The 11,731-nt window shown below is 46.2% G+C and overlaps 1 protein-coding gene and 1 long non-coding RNA gene across 2 annotated transcripts; both read right to left on the bottom strand.

Annotated features, from left to right (window-relative positions):
• Positions 1-3,953, bottom strand: LOC147972850 (uncharacterized). The gene is made up of 3 exons (XR_015602689.1): positions 3,351-3,953; positions 2,608-2,816; positions 1-2,021 (listed from the first exon to the last, which is right to left on the bottom strand). It is a non-coding gene; the product is annotated as an uncharacterized LOC147972850 (long non-coding RNA).
• Positions 3,954-5,589: 1,636 nt separating this feature from the next.
• Positions 5,590-9,383, bottom strand: LOC147972849 (disease resistance protein RGA5-like). The gene is made up of 2 exons (XM_087521721.1): positions 8,188-9,383; positions 5,590-8,055 (listed from the first exon to the last, which is right to left on the bottom strand). Exons 1-2 carry the CDS (start codon positions 9,030-9,032, stop codon positions 6,075-6,077), a joined length of 2,826 nt encoding a protein of 941 aa, XP_087377847.1. The 5' UTR covers positions 9,033-9,383; the 3' UTR covers positions 5,590-6,074.
• Positions 9,384-11,731: the final 2,348 nt, after the last annotated feature.

The following is an 11,731-nucleotide window of genomic DNA, read 5'->3' as shown; positions in this document are numbered from 1 at the left end:
AAAACTCATTTCTCCCTCATACGTACATTTCTCGCTCAGACGTCCGGACGTGTTCGAACGTCCGGACATCAAATGGGCGCCCGTCGCAGTGATTGCCTTCTCGCCGTTGGTGCCGACCGCTCCAGGTCGCCACCACCACTCACCACTCACCACTCATAGTCTCCGCCAGCTCCCTGTCGCCTCTTGCGCAACATGCGCGCGCTGGTCGATGACTGCCCCTCCCGCTCACTGTGCTTGGACTGGTCAAATAAGGCGTGCCTAGAGCTAATGGCAAAGTGCAGTTATGCAGGAGATCCTTATACAGTAGCTAATTATTCAAAGCTTCAATCAGGCATTTGATCTTTCAGCAATTTTTGTGCTCTAATCTCTAGTTGTGGATATGCTCTGTTGCTACGATGAAAGCAGGATCCATGTATATCAGTGAGAACTTGTTGTAATTCTATATGAACGAATGAAATGTTGTGATTTGGAATCATTTTCTTCTATCATTTCGTACAAATCAGCTTGTTAATCTTAGAAAAAGATCAACCGCATGTACAGTCGTCCGATACAGCCGTGCGTGACCCTTTGATTATCTCCATCTTCCCATCCTACTCACACAACAGGCAACACCCCGTACCCTTCCTCTCACATCACACACTCTTCCACTCGGCCCGCACCAGCAAGCGTCCAGCACGTCCGCCACCATTCTAGCACAAAAATACGCCTTCAAACAAGCCTTCACAGAACATCGGACGGGCACCTGCCGTCGAAGCATGCATCATCAACTATCGTCGAAGCACACCTTGTTGTCGTGACCAGTCGAAGCATCACCGTGAAAGCATGCCTCACAGCATCGCCGTTGTTGTCAACGATGCACATGTCACAGCATTGCAGCGTCCATCAATGCCATCGAAGCACGCCTTGTCATCATGGCCGTCAAAGCGTCGGTGTGGCCGTTGAAGCATGCACCGCAACATTGCCACACACGTCAATGTCGTCGAATCATGTGGAGGTGAGATAAGTACCTATGCGTCGGAGCGTCCCGACGATTCTCTAAGACATGGATGCGCACGTCTCCGCTCCCCGTCGAAGCCTCGGCTTCGCTGCTGCGGAAGCTTACAGCCGTGAAGATTGTCGCGTCAGGCTGTGACGCCAGATATAGGAAGCTGTAGGATTTTTTTACTCACGAGAGAAATGTGTGATGTAACCAAGCGTCTAGGTGAGACCTTTTTGCCAGCAAGGACGACGGTGGCGCGAGACAAACCAAGCACCACACGATCACGACCGATCGGACGGCTCGTGAGGCAGATGACGCAAAAAAAAATAAACGAAGCATGCTTCCATGAGTGAATCATAATAAACAAGATATATCATGTTCTTTCAAAGAAAATTAATATGATCATGGGTTCATGGTCAAGTCTCGGATTCCAATAGACCAAACAATAGTAAAGTCCAGACTGTTTATCTTTGGTTACCAAATCATTTTTCCCTGCCAAAATCTCAAACATTGGAAATCTAAATTCATTTGAAATCACCTCAATTTTAGTGGTGAAACAGCAAGGAAGTAATCTTTAATACTACTAATTGTAAAGCAAAAGAAGAGTAAGAATTGCTCGAGGGCACACACCTTGCAGTGGGTTGGCTGCCTACAACAAGGGATACATCCATGTGAAACTGATAAAACTGGAAAACCGCTGATCTATTTATTTTGAACCGGTCATTTAGCAGTATCGGTAAATGTTATCTTGTTTTGGACATTTTGAACTCTAACAGTAGTGACACAAAAAACAATTGTGGAAGATAAAACAATTGCGGACAGGACTTACTTGATATGCATCGTGCATGCCTTCTTTAGTAGCAAGTTCAGTGTAAGGTTTGAGAGAATGATAGTAAATTTTTGTTCTATTTTCATCGATTTTGAGCATGCTTTCAGATTGCGTCAGACAAACACCAGCATCTTCCTCCTGCTTCCCCATCTCTATTTGCCACCTTGCTCATGATTAGTTTTATTTTTCATTTTTCCCAGGTGCACACTTAACCTTGGCAAGATGAAAAACATATTTAATCTCAAACTGGTTTCGCTTTATTTCGAGCAGAAGGGAAATAATGGACACAATGTTCTAAAGTATTGGTGCTGGTCACTACTATACAACATCTATACGTTCCAAAATAATACTTTTGCTTGCAGCAATTGATATTTCTTCTGCACTTTGCAGTCACAACTAATTCTGGATATATTAACAATGCAAACTTGATAAATGAGTACAGTAGGTTTATAGGGAGGGTAACTAACAAAAAACAATTGTACTGTACACTACAAAAATATCTGTTCTCATGAAGAAATACGTCGGTTGCGTTAATTACCAAATGAGGAAAATAGTTCATTCATACATCAGAAGCAATGCAACTGAAATTGGAGCACAAAGCACAACCAAACACTCATAGGAGGCAATTACTTTGCAAATAACTGCCAGTGCTCCCAGTTCAGTTAAAAGAGCATAAGGTCCTACTCAAAAAACTTTTTGATTCAGAAGCTCATAGACTATTTGTTGTTCTACATTTACTGAAATAAAGAGAATTAATTAGCTAATGATAATGATGCAAACAAAAAAGCTAGCATATTACCTGGGTGCTCCTTGGAGAACATGCCGAACAGCTCGGACATCCTTATATGCTCCTCACATATGGGTTGGATACGGGGGATTTGTGGACTGACTGGACATGCCCAGATAAAGTAGGGATTGTGATTGGGTGGCCTTTTTTCTTCTCTTTTCTGTCCAGGACAATGATCGGACTCTCAAATGGGATGTTTGAGGGGTCCGATTGTAGATCCTCTTAATTTCCGAAATAGAAAACAAATATAAGTTTCAGTGGCAAATGAATATTTTTCTACAGTTGGTATATATAACTATACTATTGTGTATAAAGAGAACGGCCAGGTAACATGCCATATATTATTAGTCTAATGTGTGATGGCTGCTCAATCTATTTTTTGGTATCCAACATTGCAAATCATTTGGAGATCCAAAGGAGACAGATTCAACATCATATGTATTCAAATTAACAATCAAAGATTATATGTGGTATTTAGGATATGGGTCAAGAACTTTACATGCAACCTGAGATCAAAACTTATCAACAAAGATAAAAAAAACACCAATAGAGATTGCCATTTTTGGGAGGTTAGTTCCATCAAGCTTAATACGGCATCATGCAGAATTTTGCAAAAGCTTTCTATTATTATAACAACATGTTAATCGAACATAATTTAGCAAAACCAATTCTGTGTATGAACATCAATAATAGACCATACCCGTAGTGAGTATGCATTAACCAAAGCATAGGCATATAAGTTCTATGAGACTGACCTACAATCAAGAAGAGAAAATAGATATTATCCAACATCAGAGACCATCCCCACCACATCGATCAGACTTATGGCCGTGTACTGACTGCCCACCACATCGATCAGACTTATGGCCATGTACTGATTGCCCAGGAGAGCTATGAATCCAGTATCCATGTATCAAAAACGAAAATAAACAAGCTGAAACAAAAGCCTCCCTATCACCACCACTTGTATCACTGATCATTATATCTCCACGTTCATTGGTCGCTTCTAATTCAGCATACATAAACAAGAGCAGTACAACTAAAGAAAATAGTTTTTTTATTCCCAATATACATTCATACCGCTCTCAGCGAATGCGTAATTTACCCGATAATATATCCTTTCTGTCTGCATCACAGTGGAAACAAGCAGACAAAAGTTCAGGATAACAAATCAATTTTTGGCACAAAAAATAGCAATTCTACTTGTATGCAAGCACTTGAATCAAGTTGCATCACCGTGTGAATGCATTGATATGTAGAACAGCGAGCAGCAAAAATAAATAATTGAGATGCAAGCCGGCAGGAGAGGGAGAGCTTTTTTACTCTTATGAGCTCCGTGGAGAGTTCATCAGCTGATTGTACTACCGGCCGGTGCCGCTCGCCATCACTGCAGCAATAATATCCTCGTGGAAGAGGCATGCAGTAGCACCAGTCCTCCCGTCGTGGTGGAGATCACAGCCACGACCCGCTGCTCCTGCGAGTGGCCCTCGGCCCGGCTCTCCGCAGCACAGCCGCATCACGCGGCGGGGGAGGCCCCTAGCACCTGCCGCTATCGGCGACCTCAACGACGTCGACGCGGCTCGACGCCCGGCCTGCACGCGCAAGCGGCAGCCTCGGCACGCTCACCATCCACGACGACGACGACCCGTGACGCCCGCACCCGCACGTTGCCCCCGACGAGACGGCGACCTTGGCTGCACCGACCCACTGGCCCCGATACCTCTGCTCCCGGCTGAGACGTGCCCGGCGCACGCGGCGGCCAGCGGTCTGCGTCGCGCGGTGTCGCTCCCCGGCACACGGGCGCGAGGGAGCGAGGCGGCCAGGTCCGACTGGCAGAGCCCCCTCGCGTGTGGCATGGCGGCGATGGGCAGCGGCGCGATGGTCGTGTGTGAAAGGGGTCGAAGCTGCTGGGAATTTCCTATTCGTGGAACGGGAGCCACGACAAGTGAATGTGTGGTGATTTGCGATGTAGGAGTATTTGGAAAGTTCTGATTCCATCATGATGCAGGAGTATTAGTAAATTGGATTTTTTTCCAAAGTCAGTTATTTGTTTCCTTAAAATTTATTATTTATTTCCTCTAGCAAATTGCATTGATGAAATGGATCGCTTGATTTGGATAAGTTAGGAAAGTTAGGATCTGCCTCTTTTTGTACAATAGGAAAGTGTCTGTTTACAAGGAAATAGTGGAGAAAAAATAAACCAGTCGGATAGTGGGAAGGAAGACGAAAAAAAACCAGACGAAAAAAAACCAGTCGAAAATGAAGGGACTATTCAACCAACTCGTCCATTAGGAGTAGAGATTTACTACTTCTCTTGAGATTGGTCGCAATGTGTGGTTTGGCACTCCGCATGACTCTATAACCAATGGCGGAGCTACAGGAAAAAGGCTGGGCGGGCCGGACTAAGGAATTACACATAGCACTTGTACTTAAGGCCCAAATTTCATCTCATCCTTTCACATTTTTCTGGGCTGGGCAGGCCACGGCCCATTCGGCCTTGCCTAAGCTCCGCCAGTGTCTATAACTATCCCTTGCTCCCTTTGTTCCTAAATATAACTCTTTTTAGAGATTTTAATATAGACTATATACGGATGTAGGAATGGAGGGAGTAGAAAATTATGAACTAATATGGGAGGGGTTTTCTGCCTTAAAAAAGGCTATATTGAGAAGGTGCCACGGCTTACTATATAACATATATTATGTCTTGGACAACAAGGGGATGTAGCTCAGATGGTAGAGCGCTCGCTTAGCATGCGAGAGGTATGGGGATTGATACCCCACTTCTCCATTTTTTCATTTTGTTTTTGTTTTTTGCAGATCTGAATATATTACTGTGAACAACATCATTTTGAATTTACTTTTGCAAACTCCAAATCTCACGAACATGGGCATAATCCTTCTGGGCATAAAAGGGAGATCAAAAGCATGCGCACAATCTGTGCTGCAAACCAAGCTAGGCAGTGCGATAATAATCACATGCCAAGAGCAAAAATGTCACACACAAACAGCACCATGATTTTGTTACCATCCGTTCTGTACAACAAAGAAATGGCAAAACGATACCTGGAGACACAGTTGCAACATTTCAGAGGAAGAAAGAAAAACTCGTCCATATGTCTAGCAGTCAACACTAGACATGCGCGGAGACACGGTTACAGCAGTCAACACTGAGACATTTGTCCACAAAGACAGATGTACTGACACCCCGGAGGTTGGATGCATCAATTTCACCGATTCACCAAGACAAAGACAAAAGGAAGGGACTCCAGCAACAGCTACAAAAATCCATAGCTATAATTTAGCTCCTGATGAGAAGTGTGTGCATTGCCTGGAATGATAGAAGATCACTATGCGAAGTCCAGTTTGTGCAGCAGAGTCGAGACCCAGATGAGCAGACATTTTGGTTTGGTTTGAAGGAACCACCAGTCAATCAATACCTTAATAGTGTGGATGCAGCCTAGGATGGGCGTAAAAGTTGCTTATTGTTCTGCATCATCTGCTAGCATCTCCGGTTCACGAAACCTACGTAGTGTCGGTGTCGGACTGTTGGGAAGCATACTGACAGCAGCCTGAATAGCAGCCTCTAATGCCTCGACCTCCTCCACTCTCGCACACTCACAGTAGATGTTGACAGCAAGGTTCCTGAGGGCAGAGAGGTGGCGGATGCCAAGATCAAGAGGACAACCAAATCCAGATGCAGTTTTCACTTCATGCACAATGATCTGAAACTCGAGCCTTTCGAGCATCGGCATCGCTCCTTCCAAGAACATCAGATTCGTCCAATGGACAAAGTTCAGTTTCTTCAGACATCGAAACCCATTGTTGCCGACAACGAGACATCTTCCTTCGGGGTCCGCTACATTTGAGTATGACTTGAGAAACTGCAAGACAGGGAAGTCCGCAAGCACCTCGAGGGCTTCCTGTACAACTTCAACCTCGATGTCTAGGTAGGTGAGGTTGGCCAGTGAGGCCATCCACACTGGGATCTTCCTGAGACACCAACCTTTGATTGTTAGTTCCTGAAGGTGGTGAGGAGGAGGGCACCAGGAATCCAACAGGAAGTTCAGTGACCATGGGCTGATGAGCGTTAAACATCGAAGGTTAGATGTGCCTAGTTTGCCAAGCGATAAAACAAGATTATCTGCGTACGTCATTTTATCCTTGTATGCACCACTGATGCGCCAATCCAATCCAAGGCTTCTCAGTTTGGTCAAGCTGCCAAGTTCTTGTAGCACGGTTACCGGGGTAGTGTAGTCCACAACTACAAGTGACACAGATTCTAGAGCTTGCATGTTGCAGACTCCATTGGGCAATTTGACGCGATGAGCAAGTAACCATTTCAAATTCCGAAGTTTAGCAATACTTGCAGGCAGTTCGCTTGTACCATAGCAGTTGAGAAGGTCCAATATCACCAATAACTGCAGCTCTCCTATTTGTTCCGGAAGTTTAATGTTGTTACTTGCTCGAATCCTTAGGTATCTCAACTGAAACAATTTCCCTATATCTTCAAGATAGCAGCTTTCCAAATCCTCATTGCCATCTAGATCTAGCACTCTTAGAGCCCGGAAATTCAAAAGAGGAGGCATTCGTCCAGAGTACCTGAACATGTTGAGGGATCGAACATGAGCAACAGCCTTGGAACATGTTAACATATTTTCTGCATTAGTGCAGTCAGATGAGAGTCGGTGAACTTTGCCTTGCGGGCGCAGTACTTGTCTTTTGTCAGTAAATATAGTAACAAAATTATCTTCAACCGCCTTGGATACAATTAGATCGAGGATCAAATCATGCACCCGGCACGCATATACTCTGCCGTCGTATTGAAAATCCACAGCTTGGATCAGGCTTCTGTTTATGAGTTCATTAAAATAGCATTCCCCCTCCTCCTCTAGAGTCCTGCCTCCAAAAACCTTGATGAACCCTTCTGCTATCCACCTTCTTACCAAATAATCCCTCTTGATCACATAATCTTCAGGAAACATACTCATATACAATAAGCAGGTCCTTAAATGATGAGGAAGATCGTTATAACTCAGAGATAGTATCATGTTCATTTCCTCCACATCGGAGTTTTTCTCGAGTCCAAAACCAATCGAACCACAAACCTTCATCCACTCTTCTCTTGTGTCTGACTTGGTGGTTAACAGACTAGCCATGGTAATGATTGCCAAAGGTAAACCACCACATTTCTTTACAATTTCAACTGAAACTTCCTTGAGTTGGTGTGGGCATTTATCTTCAGAGCCGAAAATTCTTCTGAAGAACAACACCTTAGAGTGATCCTCACTCAGCGCCTTCAGTTCATACACAAGATCATAATCAGGGGAGGAGCATGATTTCGCGATGGTGCCGATTCTGGTTGTCACAATTATTCTACTGCCGCAAGCATTATCGCCGAAAGCACATTTTATAATCTTCCAGGCTTGGGTACTCCATATGTCGTCGATTACGATCAAATATCTAACACATGATAGAGAATTATGATTAAATAAACAGAAAACACAAGCATGTTATCTCTCCATATGTCATCAAGACAATCAAAATGTTCATGAGAAGGCGGCTAATTAAGAGTTGATTTATGGGATTATATACCTCTTATCCTGTAGGAAATCCCTCAATTCATTGATGAGCTGCTCCATGTCACCTGATCCAGTGATTTCACACTCATCTTTTTTGACTTGAGAGAGCATTGTTCGGAAGATCATCCCAATGTCAGGATTTTGTGACAAGGAAACAAAGGATTTGCAATCGAATCGATCTCCGATGTTTCGGTACACCTGATTAGCAAGAGTGGTCTTGCCCAATCCTCCGGCCCCCACAACTGACACCACCTTCATCCTCTCTTCTCCATCGTCCAGCAGCCTGACGAGCTCGTCCCTCGGACCGTGGACACCAACGAGGCCCCCCAACTCCGCATAGAGCGCCGGCAGCCGGCGGTCGACCGGCACCACGCCGGCGCCACTAGGGCTAGCCGCCGCATCAATCTTGTACCTCTTCCGGCGGTGTCCAGCCTCAACGACGCGGTCCCTGAGCTCCTGGATCTGCTCCGCGATCGCGCGGCGCGACACCATCTCCCTCACCCTGCCTACGTAGCCGAGGACCAGCCCCACCACGCCGCCGCCGCCGTCGGACCGGCGGCGGAGCTGGCCCATGTACTCGTCGACGCAGTCCTCGACGTCGTAGCTCATCTCCCGCACCTGGTCCCTCCACTCCCTGGTCTGCGGGTCGAGCGGCGCCGCGGCGTCGGCGTCGGCCAGCCGCTCGAGGAGCGCGTTCATGCTGCTCAGCTCGTCCCGCAGGAAGGCCACCTCCCGCCGCGTGCCCCTCTGCATCTGGTGCTGGTAGCAGTCCTCCCCCAGCAGCTCGGCCAGCTTGGCGAGCAGGGAGCTCATCGCCCCCGTCGCGGCGCTCGCCATGATCCCGCCGCCCCCGTCCATCCCTTGTCGATCGCGCCCCTCCCTTGTCACGCAGAGCAGCTCGAGGATTGATGATATGGCTTTTCTGCAACGGTGAGTGAGGATGATGGAGAGGGGGAGACGGGCGGAGGGGAGAAGTCGTAGCAAATCTCTGCCTGGGTCTTGGTCAACAACGAGACGCGGCAAGGCAAGGAAAAGAGTAGTCCTTTGGACTATGGAGGGTGGAAGACAGGGACGGGGATACGCGGCGGTGTGAAGGCGAGTAAAACAGAGCACCGCCGCCGCTCGCCGTCGAGGCTCCGGAGGCGCTGGGCTCTGTTCTCCTTCTTCTTCTTTTTTCTTTTGACAACTGATTGTGCCCCGATTTTTTTCGGGAGAGATTTTTTTGCTTTAGGTCTTTTTCGATTCGACGGAGGTGTGTGATTGCTTCTTTGATTTTTCTTGGCATTTATTTCTCACCCACGGCTTTACTACTTCTACCTCCTCGCATTGGCTGCACCCGATCTCCTTCTCTCCTTCCTTGCAAGATTCACTTTGTCTCGTTGCGGTTTATCAATCAAGCTATTCGATTGGGAGTGGCGATGGTGGCGGGGGAAGGTGTTGGGAAACTTAGTAATTTCAAAAAAAATCCTACGTACACGCAAGATCATGGTGATGCATAGCAATTAGAGAGGAGAGTATCGTCCACGTACCCTCGTAGACCGTAAGCGGAAGCGTTATGAGAACGCGGTTGATGTAATCGTACGTCTTCACGATCCGACCGATCCAAGTACCAAACATACGACACCTTCGAATTCAGCACACGTTTCAACTCGATGACGTCCCACGAACTCCGATCCAGCAGAGCTTCACAGGAGAGTTCCGTCAGCACGATGGCGTGATGACGGTGATGATGTTGTTACCGACGCAGAGCTTTGCCTAAGCACCACTACGATATGATCGAGGTGGATTATGATGGAGGGGGACACCGCACATGGCTTGGAACAATCAACTTGTGTGTCCTAGGATGCCCCCCTGCCCCCGTATATAAAGGAGCAAGGGGGAGGCCGGCCGGCCCTTGCAGGGCGTGCCAGGCGGAGGAGTCCTCCTCCTAGTAGGAGTAGGACTCCCCTTTCCTACTCCTACTAGGAGGGGGAAAGGAAGGAGGAGAGGGGGAAGGAGAGGGGGAAGGAAAGGGGAGGCGCCCCCCCCCCTTCCCTAGTTCAATTCGGACTAGAGGGGTAGGGGGCGCGCGACCTTCCCTGGCCGGCCCTCTCTCTCTCCACTAAGGCCCATGTGGCCCATTACTTTTCCCGGGAGGGTTTCGGTAACCCTCTGGCACTCCGGTTTTCTCCGAAATCACCTAGAACATTTCCGGTATCCGAATATAGTCATCCAATATATTAATCTTTATGTCTCGACCATTTCAAGACTCCTTGTCATGTCCGTGATCACATCCGGGACTCCGAACTACCTTCGGTACATCAAATCACATAAACTCATAATACCGATCGTCACCGAACGTTAAGCGTGCGGACCCTATGGGTTCGAGAACTATGTAGACATGACTGAGACACGTCTCCGGTCAATAACCAATAGCGGAACCTAGATGCTCATATTGGCTCCTACATATTCTATGAAGATCTTTATCGGTCAAACCGCATAACAACATACGTTGTTCCCTTTGTCATCGGTATGTTACTTGCCCGAGATTTGATCATCGGTATCTCAATACCTAGCTCAATCTCGTTACCAGCAAGTCTCTTTACTCATTCCGTAATGCATCATCCCACAACTAACTCATTAGTTGAATTGCTTGCAAGGCTTATAGTGATGTGCATTACCGAGAGGGCCCAGAGATACCTCTCCGACAATCGGAGTGACAAATCCTAATCTCGATCTATGCCAACTCAACAAGTACCATCGAAGACACCTGTAGAGCACCTTTATAATCACTCAATTACGTTGTGACATTTGGTAGCACACAAAGTGTTCCTCCGGCAATCGGGAGTTGCATAATCTCATAGTCATAGGAACATGTATAAGTCATGAAGAAATCAATAGCAGTAAACTAAAACGATCAAGTGCTAAGCTAACGGAATGGGTCAAGTCAATCACATAATTCTCCTAATGATGTGATCTCGTTTATCAAATGACAACCCATGTCTATGGTTAGGATAACCATCTTTGACCAACGAGCTAGTCAAGTAAAGGCATACTAGTGATACTCTGTTTGTCTATGTATTCACACATGTATTATGTTTCCGGTTAATACAATTCTAGCATGAATAATAAACATTTATCATGAAATAAGGAAATAAATAATAACTTTATTATTGCCTCTAGGGCATATTTTCTTCAGTCTCCCACTTGCACTAGAGTCAATAATCTAGATTACACAGTAATGATTCTAACACCCATGGAGCCTTGGTGCTGATCATGTTTTGCTCGTGAGAGAGGCTTAGTCAACGGGTCTGCAACATTTAGATCAGTATGTATCTTGCAAATCTCTATGTCTCCCACCTGGACTTGATTGCGGATGGAATTGAAGCGTCTCTTGATGTGTTTGGTTCTCTTGTGAAATTTGGATTCCTTTGCCAAGGCAATTGCACCAGTATTGTCACAAAAGATTTTTATTGGACCCGATGCACTAGGTATGACACCTAGATCAGATATGAACTCCTTCATCCAGACTCCTTCATTTGCTACTTCCGAAGTAGCTATGTACTCCGCTTCGCACG

The sequence above is a fragment of the Triticum urartu genome, chromosome 5A, assembly GCF_056163025.1.
Source record: "Triticum urartu cultivar PI428250 chromosome 5A, HENAU_Tu73, whole genome shotgun sequence".
NCBI classification, from domain to species: Eukaryota; Viridiplantae; Streptophyta; class Magnoliopsida; order Poales; family Poaceae; genus Triticum; species Triticum urartu.
The sequence above is the reverse complement of the archived record's forward strand: the minus strand, read 5'-3'. Positions and strand labels throughout refer to the sequence as shown.